This window comes from Myxocyprinus asiaticus, chromosome 17 (assembly GCF_019703515.2).
Source record: "Myxocyprinus asiaticus isolate MX2 ecotype Aquarium Trade chromosome 17, UBuf_Myxa_2, whole genome shotgun sequence".
NCBI lineage: Eukaryota > Metazoa > Chordata > Actinopteri > Cypriniformes > Catostomidae > Myxocyprinus > Myxocyprinus asiaticus.
Genome location: NC_059360.1, coordinates 32950326 through 32969712, shown reverse-complemented (window position 1 = coordinate 32969712; position 19387 = coordinate 32950326). Strand labels below are relative to the sequence as shown.

General features: G+C 38.9%; 1 protein-coding gene across 1 annotated transcript in view; it reads left to right on the top strand.

Moving 5' to 3' along the window:
- LOC127455135 (tetratricopeptide repeat protein 27-like) overlaps positions 1-19387 on the top strand; it is a 148105-nt gene that overhangs the window by 126519 nt on the left and 2199 nt on the right. Inside the window, exons 14-18 of the mRNA XM_051722749.1 lie at positions 924-1022; positions 1721-1773; positions 5720-5885; positions 17272-17469; positions 18380-18491. Of these exons, the coding sequence (XP_051578709.1) occupies positions 924-1022; positions 1721-1773; positions 5720-5885; positions 17272-17469; positions 18380-18491 (628 nt within the window). The remainder of the gene's footprint in view (positions 1-923; positions 1023-1720; positions 1774-5719; positions 5886-17271; positions 17470-18379; positions 18492-19387) is intronic.

Below are 19387 nucleotides of genomic sequence, written 5' to 3'. Positions count from 1 at the left end.
CAACACACGAGACAAGCAGTGTATATACAGAAGTGAGTGGCTATCACATTGGATGATGTGACAGACAACTAGTTCTCTGGTGCTGTTCCTTTCACACAGCACAGGTTAACCAAACTCACTCTCAAAATTTGTGTCCTGAAAATTTCGTTTATAGAATGTTGTTGGCACTCCCAGTCATAACCGAACTGTGTGTTAACATACCTCTATTTAGCACTCTAAACACAGGACTGACAACTTTATTGTGCTGCTGTGTGAAAGCAGCCTGTGAAAGCTTATGTCATGATATGGACCACACACACACATACACAAGATCTAAAAGAAGATCAAAAGGAGGGATGTACAGGGAAAATTGGCAGAGTGCTGAAAGAGAACTTGAGGAACACGGGGGTAGAAAAGTGTGTGGATGAGTGGTATCAGGTTCCCTGTGGCCTCCATCCATGGATTCAAAAAAAGTGCACGACTCCCTCTTTTTCTCCCTCTCATTCTTCATTCCTCCCTTCATCCATAATGCAGAAGCACAGGCAGCAATAAGAAAGAGTAATTTTCCTGAGGGACTCATTGATGACCCCAGTGTGATCTTTAACACCGCCTCCGAGCACTGCCTCCGAGCTCTGCCTCAGGCTGTCTTTGCGCTAATTCTGCCTTTAGGGCCAGAACTGGATGTAAAGATGAACGAGGGCCAGAGAGACGCAAAGATGAGCATGAATGAGCAGGAATAGAGGATTGGATTGGAAAAAATGGATTGAGAGACGGATTGCTTGAGGTTCATAGGCTCCAAAGACATCATTAATTTTTAGTGCCCGAATAACACCTTTTAAAGACGAGTGAGGCACTTGAAGTCTCTCATTTATTTTCTTTTTGGCCCCTTCAGCCATTCCTCATCTTTCTCACTCTTTCTCTTTGTCTGTCTTCTGTCTCTACAGCTGGGTGTGTGGTTCTCCCTTGGCTGTGCGTATTTTGCACTGGAGGGCTATGAGGGGGCTGCCAAAGCTTTCCAGAGATGCATTGGGTTGGAACCAGATGTAAGTCACATGATCACACAGACAAGGCTCCTTCATTCCATCGGGCAGGGGGCCTGGGGCCAGTGTGAGAAAGTTTCGTGACAATTGATGGAACTGTCAGTTGCCCTATCGGGCCATTGCTGTAATGTCAACAAATATATAATGTATATAGTAGGCTATTAAGCTTAACATTTAATGAAAATATAATTTTTTTCTGGCACTTATAAAAAATGCGTTGCTAAAAACATTTATGTTGTTAAAAGCCTCACTGTTGAGCCCTGACAATCACATGGATTTCAGTGTCATCTGACCATAAAGAAATGGCATGTGCTTAGCTGTACAGCACTAGCACTGTCTAGACTGATTTACAGTATGTTTTTCATAATCACATTTGATCATTTGCAAATACTTCCCTGTCTTTGTTCTTTCAGGCCTATTCTCGTCTGTCCATATTTCTACTTTTATGCATATTTAAAGCGCCATATTCCAGGAATCCCATTTAGATGTAGTACAGGAGCAGTTAAGATCCTAATGGTGTACTTAAATTCTACTGTAGTCAAAGATAAGCCTTAAAACTCGATACAGGAAACCGGTAAATGCGCTATTATGAAATAGTCTCTAGATATCTGATTCATAGTGAGGTTTATTTATTACAGTATATTTTGAAAAATTACTTTTACCGTGAATCTGACTTCTCATCTCTTCTCTCCTTCTTTCAGAATTCAGAAGCTTGGAACAACCTCTCCACAGCGTACATTAAACTAAGATTAAAGTAAGTAAAGGTTTAAGGGCTAGGAACAAAGTCTAGACTAAAGGAAGCTTGTTTTTCTGGTGTTTAAAACCATATTCCTTAAATCAACTTTGTTGATTCTAATGTTGAAAAGAGCTTCTGATATGCAGCCAGTGATTATAGCATTTAAATGGTTAAAAGGCCCTTTCATTTGCTGTATTTTTTTTTCTCTGAACTTTTAATGTTAGTCCACCTAATGTCAAGGTTTCTTGCACCAACAGTCAAAATTATTATTATTATTATTATTATTTTTAATTTAGTGCATTATTAGCAGGTCAAACATTCCGCTCCACATGGCTGCATTTTAAACAGTATATAGAGTGCTGTGAAAAAGTATTTGCTGATCCTGATTTCTTCTGTTTTTCTGTATATCTCATACTAAATTGTTTAAACAATTCAAACAAAATCCAACATAAAACAAAGACAATCTGGGTAAACACATAATATAGTTTTTAAATGATATTGTTATTTATTGAAGCATAAAAGTTATCCAATACCAGTTGGGCCTGTGAGAAAAAGTATTTGCTAAATTCCCCAAATCTATGAAACTGCATTCATAATGGGGTTCAGCTGGACTAGATACACCCAGACCTGATTACTGCCAGCCCTGTTCAATCAAATAAACACCTAAATAGAACTTTTTCAGCAGCATGAAGTTGGCTAAAAGGTCTCACCCAGTAGCACACTATGCCAAGGTCGAAAGAAATTCCAGAAATGATGAGGAAAATGGTGATTAATATACATCAGTCTGGGAAGGGTTACAAAGCTATTTCAAAGGCTCTGGGACTCCAAGGAACCAAAGTGAGAGCCATTATCTCCAAATGGAGAAAAACCTCCCCAGAAGTGGCCGACCTTCCAAAATTCCTCCAAGAGCACAGCGACGACTCATCCAGGAAGTCACAAAAAAGCCAAGGACAGCATCCAAGAAACTGCAGGCCTCTCTTGCATCAATAAAGGTTCATGACTCCACTATCAGAAAGAAAGTGGCCAAAAATGCCGTCCATGGAAGAGTGGCAGGGTGAAAACCACTGCTAACCCAGAAGAACATTAAGGCTCATCTGAATTTTGCCAAAACACACCTTGATGATCCTCAAATTTTTGGGAGAATGTTCTGTGGACTGAGGAGTTGAAAGTGGAACTGTTTGGAAAACAGGGGTCCCGTTACATCTGGCGCAAACCAAACACAGAATTCCACAAAAAGAACATCATACCTACGGTCAAGCATGGTGGTGGTAGTGTGATGGTGTGGGGATGGTTTGCTGCTTCAAGGCCAGTGCGACTTGCAGTAATTGAGGGAAACATGAATTCTGCTCTCTACCAGAAAATCCTAAAGGAGAACGTCCAGTCCTCAGTCCGTGAGTTGAAGCTCAGAGGCAGCTGAATTATGCAGCAAGACAATGATCCACCTCTGAATTGCTTAAAAGAAGCCGAATTAAAGTTTTGGAGTGGCCTAGTCAAAGTCCTGATTTGAACCCGATTGAGATGCTGTGGCAGGACCTTAAACGGGCAGTTCATGCTAGAAAACCCTCCAATGTGGCTGAACTAAAGCAGTTCTGCAAAGAAGAATGGGCCAAAATTCCACCACAGTGTTGTGAAAGACTGATCTCAAGTTAGCGGAAGTGTTTGGTTGCATTTGTTGCTGCTAAATGTGGCACAACCAGCTATTAAGTTTAAGTCAAGTCAACCTTTATTTATAGAGCACATTTAAAAACAACAGAAGTTGACCCAAAGTGCTTTACAGATCAAACAAACAAAATGACAGAGTGATATAAAAACAGATTGATTTAAAGTTGAATATAAAACATAATAAAATAAAAACATTTAAATACAACATCATGTATTTATCCATTTCAAACTATTCAAGGGGCAGTTAGTTTTTCACATGGGTGATATTGGTGTTGGATAACTTTTTTTTTCAATACAAAAAAATGTATATCTTTGAAAACTGTATTTTGTGTTTACTCAGGTTACCTTTGTTTTATATCTCGTTTGAAGATCTAAAACAATTTAGTATGAAAAATACACAAAAATAGAAGAAATCAGGAAAGGGGCAAATACTTTTTCACAGCATAGTATTTCTGATTGGCTGTGATTTGTATTATATCACATTTTAGTTTTCAGTGACGTGACTATAAGCCTGTGGAACACAGGGGTGTTCAGTTAGCCTTTTTGAAAAAAAAAAAAAAGAAAGAAATTCTGCAATTTTGTTTGGTTTTCCAAGGAGAACTTCACCTTTAAATGCCTAAATAATTTATAATTAAGTTTTGTGTATTTTCTGTTTTGTCTATGCAAAACTGAACAGACAAAGTTGTATCTGCAATAATCATAGTTTGACCAGTGCATTTATAATGATTTATGAGCATGAAATCATGACGACTCTAAAAACTAAAGAAATTTCACAAATCTGATTCCTTTTCCTCCACAGTGCTTTCATGTGTTACATAAAGGATGACTTTTATGTAAACAGTTCCCTAAAACAGATTTCAGATATTTATATAATACTGTACACAACATTGGCTTGCACACAAACATGCATTTAATCACAAGTACCCTTCATAATATTTTTCATCCTCTGCTTTCTTCTATCGATTTTTTTCCATGATAGAGTCTGATGGACTAATACTGTGTGTGTGTGTGTGTGTGTGTGTGTGTGTGAGACTGCCTATATAATAGCGAGCACTGCTTTCACACTCTTATTTCTCACTGAAATCGCCACCGTGTTCATGCGGTAGATAAGCCCCCTATTCAGGTTCTTGTTGGCCTGATTTATGCTGTGTTTCTCTGTTTTCCTCATCCTGCATCTGCTGAGGAACCTCCGAGACCACCCTACTTTTCAATTACTGCAGGGGCGACTCTAGCAGCTGTAATTGCAAAGATAAATCTCCTCCATGCTGTTGCTGTGTCTACCCCAGGAGCCAGCGCCTTTCCACATATACAGACCAGCCAATATTAACCAGATTTGGGGGCTAAATTTCAGTAAGGACATTTGGCGCTCGACATGATTGGAGCTTTTGATGATTTCCTGGGAGGACTAAAGGTGTTTCCTGGAACGCCACATAGCTGAGGGATTTTGGGAATTATTTCTCTCCTCTTCTCTGCCTCTCATCCAATTAGCCTAGTGCAGTCATCCCTGATATGAGTCTGTGGAATCTTCTATTAAAACCTGATTAACGCCACCAGGGACTATTTGGAATAGAGGAAGTGTGTGTGTGGGAGAGAGTGTGTGCATCCACCTGCATGTGTTCAAAGGGAACTTGGCTTTAAATGTTACATAAAAACCTGTGTCGACCCTTGTGTCATAGGCTTTTGTTGACAGCCCTTATAAAAATATAAGGTCTGTTCCAAATCCTAGTGAGACGCCTTGCTGTCTAGTGCCAAAATAAGAAGCTGCCTTCTAAAACAGCATCGTAACTGATATGTAACCAATTTGTAACGCTCTACATAGGCAGCAAAGCTGCGTGCCACACAAAAAGTGCTCTTCGTGTGAAGCACACAGGATACTCAACTCACATTTGATTCTCGTCGTGTTTGATGATTGCATTTTGATAAGCTAACTGCGCTAAACTCCAATAAGCAAACATAGACGGCACAGACAAATATTGGTTAAAATGTTAAATTTTTAATTGAACTATTTTTTTAATGCATTTTAGCCTTGATTAAAATATCAATATATTTATAGACAACCATATATCTCAACCTGCCCACCTTATTCGATGACTTGTTTCACTGACTGAACTTACTGCAATTTGCATGAAGAGCAATGGCAATTATGCCTTAAAATGCTGTCTTGGTAGGCAGCTTTATAATCTGCCAGATACTAACAGCAAGTTTGCAAGGGAAGACATCCACAGACCAACTCTATTCATAAGCAACATGCCACTGAACTTATGATAACCACACTGGTGTTTTTGTTATGTGTGTATGGCAGAGAGAAGGCGTTTCGCACCCTTCAGGAAGCGCTCAAGTGTAATTATGAGCGATGGCAGATCTGGGAGAATTTCATCGCTGTGTGTATAGACCTGGGCGAGTTCAGTGAGGCTATCAGAGCTTACCATCGGCTCATGGACCTCAAGGACAAATACAAGGACGTGGAGGTGAGTTAGACGACATGGACGTTAGGTTAACCTTCAGACAGACACCATATTACCTTCTATTCATTTTTGCATATGTTCCAGAGAGATTTCTCAGTTGAATTGTCCAAAACCTCCAAACGTTTCTTTTTTGGATTGTGTACTGTAAGTAGTGTAAAGCAGCTGTACTGATGACTGCGCTGCTTGTCATCAAGGCTCCCAACCACACTAACAGCTGCCTTAGTGCAAGCATAGATGAAACAGTCATGTCCAAGGCTGTGTGCGTGTGATCTGATGAGTGAATGAGTGTGTGTGAAAGAGATGTGATGAGCGAATGTGGGAGAGATTTGTGAGTGAGATTTGATAAGTGGATACAGGTATGTGCCTGCCTGTGTGTGCAAGAGATTTTATAAGTTAATGTGTTTGTGAGAAATCTAAGATAACGCATGTATGTGAATGGACTAAAATGTGTGTGTGGGTTTACTTAAGCTATAGTTTGAAGACAAAATTGTCCCTAGAAGTGAGCTAAATCTGACAAAACCTCCATTTGGGGATTTCTAGGGACATCCTCGATTGTAAAAATGTTTTCTTAAAATTCTAAAAATGCAAAAAAAAAAAAAAAACTTTTACGGGTAGAGTTTGGGTTAGGATTGGTAATTAGTAATTAGCTTTATATTTAAAAAAAATAAAAGTCTGTGGTATGCCCCCAATTTAAAAAATATATGTGTTTGTGTGTGTGAGCTTGTGTTCATGCATTGTAATTCCTACTCCAGATGTCAGACTGTAGGTCGGCTTCTGTCCTCATAGTTTTTATCCACACACCCCTGTATGACTCTCTGCATCCTCTGCCCCATCACACTTCTCTCCTCTGTCACACTCCCTCCGTCAGCCATGGATCTAATAGCACCACTGTCATAACATGCATATCCTCTACGCCATTAGACACGTTTGTGCTGTCGTTGCTTGATGTACCATCTGCTACATCCTATTAAATGCGTCGTTGGTTTTATTATTTTGTAGTCAAATGCCTGGTAGTTGTTTACTTCGTTCACTTTACAACAGCTCCTGGGTCACCTCAGTGGCAGTAAATTATCTTTTATTTTCATAGAAATTATGGCAGTCTCTTAAAGAAGCCATTACTTGCATCTCTAATTTTTAAACACCCACCCTCCTCCTCCTGTGTGAACAATGCAAAATAAACGAAAACTCTAGATGTGTATACACAAGTAGCAAATTTGTTGGCACAGATTAGCAAAACAGAGAAAAATAGGTGTAAACAAGGTCAAGCAAACTGCATATTAGTCTTTTTAAGGTAGTGTTGTCTTAATTCTGAGCAATTATACTGAAGTGAGACATTCGGCAAAGAGTCGGTGGGTTGCCTGAACGACTAGTTGAACGATTGCTCTAAAGGAAGCCCAGTATAATTAGCCTGGTTTTGATTCACCTGACCCAGACTGGACATGTTTCTTAAGACTAATTTATAAAAACAGCACAACAGGTGCAAGGGTCTCCATACATTTTGACACATCATCGTTGGAACGCAAAAAAAAGAGAAAAAAGTGAGGTGCGACAAAAATATCCGTCTGAATATATTTGGCTTTAGCAGCAGTGCTTTAAAGGGTATGAATTTAAATACATAACTTTTCTAAGAGGGTTTTACCTCTCAAGCCGCCAAACAGCTTAAGCACACCGTGCTAATTTAAGCACCACTAAGAAAAAAAAAAAAGAATATATATATATAAACTCTCACTGAGCATTTTATTAGGAACAACTTTACACCTACTTATTCAGGCGATTATCTAATCAGCCAATCGTGTGGCTGCAGTGCAATGCATAAAATCATGCAGATACGAATCAGGAGCTTCAGTTAATGTTCACCTCAACCATCAGAATGGGGAAAAAATGTGATCTCGGTTAGGGCTGGGCGATCGATCTTTATTTATCATGATGAAAAGAAAATCAGTGATATTGATGATAAGCTTTTGAGTAATTTTCGTTATTTAGCCTGTGTTCTACATCTAAACAATCAGGTGCGTGTCGCTAAAAACGCAAGCAGTTCAGCTTTCTCAGATTGTATGAAGTTGCTAACGTAAGCTGCCTTGCTGACGATTAGGTTATGTCAGTCACTGCGGTCCGGACCCAGACCGTGGTGACTGGCACAAGACATCATGACAATGGTTGCGCCCTCTCATCGTCTCTAGTGAGCAGTGCGACAAAACAACAGTGCTGTGTACACCAGATCTGATCTTTCAGCGCTGTTTTCTTGAATGTTTTTGTCCCGCACTGCACGTGTTGCCTCTTTTCCCCGCATGTGAGTAGACATGAGGTGCCGCATAAGTGAACATGGTTTCAGAGCGCCTTTGGACAATAAAATGTTTTCTTCTTAATTTACCTTTATTAGTCAGCATGTTACGAGACTTTAATAATAAACAAATCGATTTCTCTTCTAATTTTGTGAAATTAATCAGATGCCATCATCTCTGGCATAGATGACAAGGAAAGACAATAAAATTACTAGTTTTTAGCCCAGTTTTTCTCACTTTAATAAAAATATTAAAATGGTCCATTCAAAATTTTACATTTTCTGCATTTTATCTCAGTGGATACCCCTGAACCCTCATACAGTATCATTCCTCACAAGGGCTTCTATGCCCCCATGCTTGGTATCTGAATGTAACAAAATAAAAAAATTATTTAAATATAAAAATTAAATGCTGTCAATATGCTTTAAAATGAACAGATGATCTTTTAACATTCTTATCCAACTGCACTCGACTGATAAAAAAGATATTGATAGATCTCTCAGACACCACTGTTTTGGCTGTCTCTGGGCCCCCAGTGCAGTTTTGTATAGACTATTTTGACTGTTTAGGATTTTTTTCTTCTTCTGCAAACTTGGGAATTTAAAAAAAAAAAAAAGTCTAATGTGCAAATGTGAATGTATTTCATGATAAATATCAATATTGAATGATATGAAAAAGAACATCGTGATAATATTTTTGGCCAAACCGCCTAGCCCTAATCTGATTTTGACCGTGGCATGATTGTTGGTGCCAGGTGGGCTGGCTTAAGTATTGTATTTCTGTAACTGCTGATCTCCTGGGATTTTCACACACAACAGTCTTTAGCATTTACTCAGAATGGTGCCAAAAACAAAAAACATCCAGTGAATGGCAGTGCTGCGGACGGAACCACCTTGTTGATGAGAGAGGTCAACGGAGAATGGCCAGACTGGTTCAAGCTGACAGAAAGGCTACAGTAACTCAGATAACCACTCTGTACAATCGTAGTGAGCAAAATAGCATCTCAGAATGCACAACATGTCAAACTTTGAGGCAGATGGGCTACAACAGCAGAAGATCACGTTGGGTTCCACTTCTGTCAGCCAAGAACAGAAAGCTTAGGCTCCAGTGGCTACAGGCTCAAAACTGGACAGTTGAAGACTGCAAAAACATAGCCTGGTCTGATGAATTTCAATTTCTGCTGAGGCACACAGATGGTAGAGTCAGAATTTGGGGCCAACAGCATGAATCCATGGACCCAACCTGCCTTGTGTCAACAGTCCAGGTTGGTGGCGGTGGTGTAATGGTGTGGGGAATGTTTTCTTAGCACACTTTGGGCCCGTTAATACCAATCAGTCATCGCTTGAATGCCAAAGCCAATTTGAGTATTGTTGCCGACCATGTGCATGTCCATGTCCAGGTTCTTGTAACCTTGTTAACCTGCCAGATGGCAGCAGGCTCCTCCGCCTCCCGGCAGACATCAGCAGCTCCTTCGCTTCCTGGCAGACGGCAGCAAGCTCCCCTGCCCCCTGGCAGACGGCAGTGGTTCCTCCATCTCCTGGCGGACGGCAGCGAGCTCCTCCGCCTTCTGGCGAACCGCTCCAGTACCACCACACCATATCTCCTCGGCGTCGCGACCCTCCAACAGCGCATCCCCTCTCCCTCCCGGGCTTCGGCACCATTGTAATAAGGTTCTTAAGATGGGCAAGGAGGAGGTGGGAACCAGCTTGAACAGTCAACATAAAACTTTAAAAACAAACTGAACTCAAGCATAACATAAACTGCAAAACAAAGATGCACACACACAGCTTTGTGCGTCTCTCTCTCGAACTGCCGTCTCTGGCCTCCCCTTATCTCTCTCCCGCTGATTAGTCAACTCAGCACCAGGCGTGCGTCATCACAGCCCGGCCACTCCCCTCTCCTCGTGACAGCCACATTTTACCAATCTTCTAATGGCTACTTCCTGTATGATAATGCACCATGTCATAAAGCAAAACTCATCTCATACTGGTTTTATGAACATGACAGTGAGTGCAGTGTTCTTCATTGGCCTTCCCAGTCACCGGATCTGAATCCAAAAGAACACCTTTGGGATGTGGTAGAATGCAGCATGAATGTGTAGCTGACAAATCTGCAGAAATTGTGTTATGTAATCATGTCAACATGGACCAGAACCTCAAAGGAATGCTTCCAACATCTTGTGGAATCCATGACATGAAGAACTGAGGCTGTTTTGAGAGCAAAGGGAGGCCCTATCTTGTATTAGTGTAGTCTTCCTAATAAAGTGCTCAGAGAGTGTATATTCCTCACTAAGCAGATAGGGGGGTTGTTTGATGACCAGTCAACCCTACTAAATTGCAAACAAATGTTTAGTTGATGTAAGCCTTGGGTTTTTATGGTCACAGGGGACCAGATATAATCCTCTGTTTCAGGATTCTAACCATCTAACAGACACATTTTAAACATACAACTGAGTTTTGAAGCATTTTGAATGCCTTCAAATACACTTTAAATCTGTAGGGAAAAATGTGTTTTCTCCCTCACGCTAACTTCATTTTACTCTCTATTTTCACACGTCTGGTTTATTCATTTACTTCTGGTGAGCAGCTAGTGGCTCATCAATTAAAAGTTGTGATGTGAAAGCACAAAAGTTGAAAAGGTCAGCATGAGTGTTTGCCTCCAGCCCCTGTGAGGATTTCAGCCGGTAATTGGGATCTCAGTACTTAGCTGGACTCAAAATCATCACTCACTCCTCTCTGCTACTCATTTTACTCCCTTCATCATCTCCCTCTCCACACAGAAAGCCTTCAGACCACATGTTAGTGGGAAATTAGATGAGAGCATCTGTTTAATAAAGGAAAATTCAGTGTGTGTGTTGTATGCAAACACTTCTCAGTATACAGTCATAAGTCTAGTCTCTCTGTGATTGATCCCACCCACTAATTCACATTCCACAAGAGACAGAGAAGAGAAAAGAATGACCCATCCTCCCTCATCCTGAGCTAAAAACAGAACTCAGATGGATGAAGTGTCCTCTTATCTCTCTCTCTCTCTTTCTCTCGCCATCTCAGCTCTATTCTTCTTTTCTTCACTATTCTCCTTCCTCCCGAGAGAATATTACCTCTCTCCTTAATTTCACGCTGTAAGGAGATCATGCAGGAATTTCGCCCAGACACCCATTAAATTTCCCCTTTACCATATCACTTCCCACATCATCAGGGGGAGGAGTCTTATCCAGTAAGCCCATTTAGTTATTTCATGTTCCATGTCAACAGCAGAGGCTCACGGATGCCATCCTGACACAAATTTAGACTCCGTTTTCTGTATTTGTGTTTATATTTGTGCATGTCAATAGATGGGCTTAGCACGATTTAAGTGCGGTTAATGCACTTTGTTTAGATTTTGAGCCATGGTGCTCAAGTGGGTGACACATTTTTAAGTTCAGTATGCAATGGGGCAGGAATCCTGATTCCATCTCACCTTTTTCTCCCCATTAATTTTCATATTCTCTCTCTGTTGTATCTACTGTATCCAATAAAGAGGAAAAAGCCCAAAATATGTTTTCATTCTGATTGAATGAGCCACATCTGAAGCTGTTGTAAAATGACTAAATCCATGTTAATGTGCCATTTAGGCCCTGTTGAACTAAATTACTTTGTGAAAGAGTTGTTTATTCCAATAATTATTACTTATAAATCTAACTGCTAAATAAATTTGAATAGTAAAATGACTATAAACACAGCACATTCTTTATTAATGCACCAGTTACTACATTGTAAATAGCCGTCAGTTAAAATAATTAACAATGTATAGCCCGGTCCACACTAAACCATTTTCATTTGAAAATGCTTACATTTTTACAAAATCATTGTAACGTACTGTATGGCCTCTCAAGGCATATTGCTTTATTGTATAGCCGTCCCTTAATGTAGTGTTCAGATGATGGTTGATGACCAAATAGTTTGAGGAAGAAATGAGTTTACGAGAGTCTATAGGGTGAAAAATGAGGATTCAGAGGCAAAGCCTCTGGAGGAGAAGTCTGAGCAATAATGCACCACTGACTCCAGTGACAATGATCTCAGCACATCTGCTCAGCAGCCTGAAGCAGTCCAGAGGTGAATTACAAAGAGAATGAGAGAGTCAGGAGAGATGATGATGTGAAGGTGATAAAGTAATAGCTGTAAGGAACGAGAGAGGCAGTGAAGTTGAGAAGGATGACCCCTTATTTGAGGAATGTGTATTGTATATTTTCCTAATTTCATGAATGATGTGACCACACATATGCACTGTCATAAAAGCATGTGGTCCACATAAAAAACACTGATCTATGTGCAGACTGTTTGCTCGGATGAAGTTTCTCTCTGTAAGTCAGTTTACAGTTTAAGTGTTAACATCAGTTTTGAATGACTGTGATTTACACATATAGGACTCTTTACTGCATATGTATCTCTCTCTGTCTGCTTAAAGGAATATTCCGGGTTCAGTATAAGTTAAGCTCAATTAACAACATTTGTGGCATAATGTTGATAACCACAAAAAATTATTTTGACTCAATGTATAATTATCAATGTAATCGAGGTTACATTGAGGCACAATGTAAGTGAATGGGGCCAATTTTTGGAGGGTTTAAAGACAGAAATGTGAAGTTTAAAATGTTATAACAGCACCTAAATTAATAATAATAATAATAATAATAATAAAAAGTGTATTATTTAAGTCGTCGCTTTAAGGTTTATGGTGTTACATCATCATAGCAACAAAGTTGGATAAAACGTTACACAGGAAAGTTTAGTAAGCAATTTTAATACACTAAAATAATGTTAACACACATATTGTTAACGTCTTGTGGTTATACTTTTGATATTTACGGATTGGCCCAATTCACTTCCACTGTAACTGCCTCAGGCCTGTTTCACGTTGCAAGCGTGAGCAGAGCGTATTTGTTTCGGTGCCCATGTTAACAAGTTAGAGTATTCACATTGTAAGCAGTAGTTATGCGTCAGAGCAAATATATACAAATGATCAAAAACCTTGTTGCCGGGTCACTTGTAATAGTGACACGAGTTAACCAGAGAGGGTACACAGTGGTTTTTTCTTCCTTTTTAAAGTCTTTTAAATATATTTTGAAGAACATGCTATGAATTAAATCATTCCCTTTTTAAATTTTTATTTTTAATTTTTTTCCTCCCAATTTGGAATGCCCAATTCCCAGTGTGCTTTAAGTCCTCGTGGTCACATAGTGATTCGCCTCCAGGTGGCAGAGGACGAATCCCAGTTGCCTCCGCATCTGAGACCGTCAACCCGTGCATCTTATCACGTGGCTTGTTGAGCGCGTTGCCACGGAGACATAGCGCGTGTGGAGGCTTCACGCCATCCACCGCGGCATCCGCGCTCAACTCACCACGCGCCCCACCGAGAACGAACCACATTATAGCGACCACGAGGAGGTTACCCCATGTGCTTCTACCCTCCCTAGCATCCGGGCCAATTTGGTTGCTTAGGTATGACATGTATAACATCAGCAAGACACCTTTCCTCTGAGGTAAATTAATGCTAATAACTTAATGTTAATTCATTTATTTATTGATGCAGGTCATAGTAAAGGCGATAGTAAATAAATAGTTCACAGCATCATAGTGAGTTTGTTGTTGGACATTATGAGCAATTTTGTTTACTTACACCAATGTTATCAGGTGCGTAATTGCTATCAAATGACACTTATCTCTTTTCAGGTGACTGTGATAAACCGATTCTGAGTCCACAGTTTTCAGTCACATTACTGTGTAATAAAAAAAATTCTTGGTAACACTTTACAATAAGTTTTCATTAATTAACATTAGTTAATGCATTAAGTATCATGAACTAACAATGAACAATATATTTTACAGCATTTATTAATCTTTGTTAATGCTAGTTAATAAAAATACAATTGTTTAAAGTTAGTTCATAGTGCATTACTTAATGTTAACAAATGGAACCTTATTGTAAAGTATTACCAATTTCTTTTACAAAATGTTTCTGCTAAATGTGCTTTGCAATGTCACTCTTCATTCCAGCCCAGGTAAAAATATTATCCATTCAGTTTATGAGAGTGTCTTGCCAAAAACCATGCCATTTACTGCAATCAACAAGAGGGCAGAGTTTTATGAAGGGTCAGTTCTACATACTGTAGATCATATTTTTTAAATTCCTATAGACTAACTCCCCTAAAACCCTACCCCTAAAAGAAAACATCGAAAATCACTGTGAACTGGATGAAACCACATGCACCTGCCTTAATTGAATGGACACAAAGACTGAAACAGATATACATATTTGAAAAGATGACTGCTGAACAATTGAAACACATTTGTTTAAAACAAAATAACATATCAATGTGTGTTGACTCCTGCACATTAAAGTAATGGAATATATTGTGTTCCTTGAAATGTTCCTTTTTTTTTTTTTCTTCCCTCTCCCTTAATATTTAAATCTGATGCTAACATTTGTTGCTAGAAACAGCTGTCAGGGTTGTTGTTTTTCTCCCTTTGTTATAGGTATATGTTGTTATGTAATCGTTTTGTTCCATTTAAAAATAAAAAAAAGAAAAAAGAAAAGAAAAAGAAAACTTTGTAGTTTTAGAAAAAAAACTTTTTTTCCCAATTGAAAGACATCCCCACATTGCCCCAAAGGGGGATTTTGTCTGATTTAGCCCACTTCTGGGGCAGATTTATCCCCAAACTATAGCTAAGTAAACCAACACACACATCATTTCTAAGGAAGTAAACAGATCTTGTAAAGTACAGTAAATTGAGGTAATTTCCCCCTGCTTCGTCGTGTAAAAAAGGGGCACTGAACTGAGATGTTTTGGAATGTTTGGAATGTGGCATCATTAGCCATCTTTGGTGAAGCTGTCAATCATATTTATATTGCTTTTATATTCTTAGCAAACTCTTTATGATAAAGTACGAATCACATAACAGTAATCGCCTGGACAGGGAGTTGAGAGTACAGTTTTTTGGTTTCTTTTGGATTACATGCTTTAAATAGTAAAAAACACATCCTGCACAAAGTTAATGACCACAGGTTTTGGTTCTGCTTAAGTAATTACTGTGAAGTTTGGTGCTTGTTATTTGCAGACCGTACACAAACACATGTGGAACCGCATGTGATGGACATGATAAATAGCACTGTGTTGCACACACACAGAGAGGAATGTGGAGCCCAGCATTCAGGTCAAGTATTTTGGTAATTTAGTGAAGTTTAAGGGTGTGGTGTGTCTTGTTTAGATTTTGAAGTTTGAGGAGAAAGCCTCCTTTGTCTTTGTGACACACACACACACACACACTTAACTGCCTTCCTCCAGGGAATCAGTCTCTTCTGACTAATCACACCTCACTTAAGCATTCATAGTTTTACACACACAAAAACACACACTTACATTTACTCAAATTGTATTTGCTGTGGAATCGTGTCATTCAGGTAAATATCACGAAACCTCTCCAGATCATATTTCACTCCAAGAAAAAAAAAAGAAAATTAAGCCTGAAAATAGTGTCACATTGCAGAAAAAATTGATGTCTTAAAAATTGGCATTTTATGTAAAAATATAAATTGTTATACATGCTCTAAATTGGATTTTTGCATAAAAAAACTAATCGGCAATGAGTCGCAGTTATTTTCTGTGTCAGTCAAAATGCCACAAACTTGACTTGTATTGAACACAGAACAGTTCCGCCATGTGTGTGAGAGAGAGAGAGATTAACAAATACTGCTTCTCCAGACAAACAGACATGATGAAGTCTGAACAATCTAGCCCTACCTGGTTTCTCTCCTGGTACATGTACAAGCTTTCTAGAGTGGCTGCATTTGTTTGTGTGGTTATGCTAGAACAGCATCTCTAATCTTTTAGCTCTGTTTGGTATGGAGTGTGTGTTCAGATCCCTTCCAATTCTTTGTGTACGAATGAGATGCAGAGAGCATTACATCTCTGTTTTCATGTTACATCTGTCAGCCTGCATGCTTCAGAACAGAGGCAGACAGACAGTATGCCCTGTGAGCTGAAATCTAAAGAGTGTTGGATCAGTGGCAGCAGGAACATCTCTATAAACAGAGAAAAGGAATAATAACAAAGAGAAGGATTGGAAGCATGTAAATGTGAGGAAGAGTTAAAATGTTTAAAGAAATAGTTCATCCAAAAATGAAAATTCTCTAACCATTTACTCACCCTCATGCCATCCCAGATGTGTATGACTTTCTTTCTTCTGTTGAACACAAACAAAGATTTTTAGAAGAATATCTCAGCTCTGTAGGTCCATACAATGCAAGTGAATGCTTGCCAGAACTTTGAAGGTTCAAAAAGCACATAAAGGCAGCATTAGAGTAATCCATATGACTCCAGTGGTTAAAACCAAGTATTCAGAAGCGATATGATAGATGTGGGTTAGAAACAGATCAATATTTAAATCATTTTTTTTTGCTATAAATTCTCCCTGCCCAGTAGGTTGTGATGTGCACAAAGAGTGTGAATCACCTAAAACAAAATAATGTAAAAGTGAAAGTGAAGATTTATAATAAACAATTACTTAAATATTGATCTGTTTCTCACACACACCTATCATATCGCTTCAGAAGATATGGATTAAATCACTGGAGTGGATTAATTTTATGCTGCCATTATATGTATGCTTTTTGGACCGTCAAAGTTCTGGCAAGCATTCACTTGCATTGTATGAACCTACAGAACTGAGATATTCTTCTAAAAATCAGTGTTTGTGTTCAGCAGAAGAAAGAAAGTCATACATCTGATCTGGGATACCATAAGAGTGAGTAAATGATGAGAATTTAAATTTTTGTGTGAACTATCCCTTTAATGATTAATCAATACACACTTTGTTTAGATGAGACAGTAAAAGAATGCAGAGGTCAAGTTAAGGGACTTGTTTGTTGAACTCAGAGGGCAGGTCAAGGGCTGGGATCAGGTATTGTGCAGGGTTAAAGTCAACTCCAGATTAGAATTGAGATGGGTGAACTTTGGTGTCATTATTGGGATGAATTTAGGCAGCAGTCAGGTTTGTCCTTACTGAAAACAAACTAAATGTAGGCATATTGTATATCGTTCTTAGTTGTTGTTTCTTTCTTTCAATTAGGTGCTGGAAATCCTTGTGCGCGCAGTAGTGGACGACCTGACGGATCACCGTGGCGACCAGGCATCCAATCTGAAATCTAAACTGCGGGAGCTCTTTGGTAGAGTCTCTGCCCACTGCAGTACTGATGCACAAATATGGAGGCAGTACGCTCGTCTCTATGGCGATGGGCACAGCAACAGCCTGGAAGACAATGAGAAAGTAAATACATTTTATTTAGAATTTATTTGGGGTTTTTGCCACTTTTCTTGAGAGGTGACAGGAAATATTTGAGAGAAGAGGGAGGGAATGGGTTCAGTCAATGATACAAATCGGATTCAAACTCAGGTTGCCAGCAGAAGCACCATCTATGTGTGTCTAACCATGTGCAATATACTGCAGGCTTTTTTGTCATGTTTCTGAAGTTTCTGTTTTTTTTTTTTTTATTGCATTTTTGTATATTTCTGTTATTTGGTATATTACCATGGTGCATGCCCAAAAACATTGTATTACTATGTTTTTTGGACATGATACCAAGAAAATACCATGGTATAATATAATAATAATTGCAAGACCAACATTTTTTTTTTTTTTATATAATGATGAAAAAAGTACAATGCCCAAAAATATTGTATTACTGTGTTCCTTGAACATGGTAATCACATGGTACTTTTTGTTAGGCTTAGTAATATTTTTATTTTATTTTATTTTTTGTGGTTATTAATGGAAAATATTTTAGTCCCGCACAAGCACAAGGCCCAGTGTGTAATAGCATGGTCCTTTTTTTTGGGCTTTGTAATATATCTTTTATTATTATTATTATTAAGTAAAATTGTATTTATATTCATACACAAACACAAAGCCCAGTGTATAAAAAAACCCCCAACAACAAATAATTTTAAGACCAAAGCCAAGTGACGTGACTTTAAATGAACTCTTTTAGCCTGTTAGTGAGTGATTTGATTTTTAGTACTGTGCTATTTTCATTTGTTGTCGCTTTAGCTTTTTCTCTACAATATTTTTTGTCTTTTGTTCATTGTGTACTCCTGTACTGTATTATATTCGGTTATTTCATGAGAGACAGTATTAACCCATGTGTATGACTCTTAATCTATATGGAATGTGTTTATAGGCACTACAGTTCCTGAGTAAAGCCCATCGGTGTGAAACACAGGCAGCAGGCTGGGAGAAAGACATGAGCAGCTTCAGATCTATAGTGAAGGGAGCCAGAGACATGGCTAATGGTGAGATTCAAACACACTCCAAAGCCATGCTCTCACTTTCTCTTTCCCAAGGCTGTCTGAGAGAGACAGAGAGAGACAGAATCTTGGTCCCATTCAGAGAGCCACTCTATCAAGGCTAATGTGACACGCGTGAACGTTGCATAAGTCTGAATGGGGTGATAGGTGGAGAACATGCAGCCAGAGCAATAATGACAAACAAGCCGTTTACCCCTCTGACCTCCACAAGAGACAGAACTCTGCTGTGCATGTTTGTGCTTACCAGATGGGTTTGCTGTTGTGCGTCCATGTGTCTTTTTAAGAAGGATGTTGAAGGTTTGGTCAGTGTTTGTGATCTGAATTAAACATCAGCAGGGAGAGATCACAGGCTTTGAGCTGAATAGCAATTCTCAATTTCTCTTTGTTTCTGTCTCTGTGTTTTGCAATCAAACTGTCTCACTACCTTATGCTTGTGCTACATTCACATTGCAGAGGAATACGGTTGTCAGTCCTGTTTTAGAGTGCTAAATACAGGTGTATGCACACACAGTTTGGCTATGATCAAGAGTGACAACCTCAGTCTGTAACTGAAATGACTTCCTTAAAAATCCAGTAAAATGATTTGCTTTTCACTTGGGCATGATCTGCAGAGACACAAAGCAAATGCGGCGGCCCTAATTTTAAAAAACATTATTTGAAGCCGTTGTCGGTTAAAATTTTCAACGGATGAATTTTTCCCTCAGTTGGACTGGTTTAATAAATACCATCATGTCAATCGTATAAGACACAGACTTTGGAAGTCACCATGTTGCCACTTTATGTTGCGACTGTCACTATACAGCCGTAATCCTTGACTATTGCGAGATTTGAAAAGGATGTTGATTACAGCTATTCATTCATACAGACAGTACTCTCTTGAT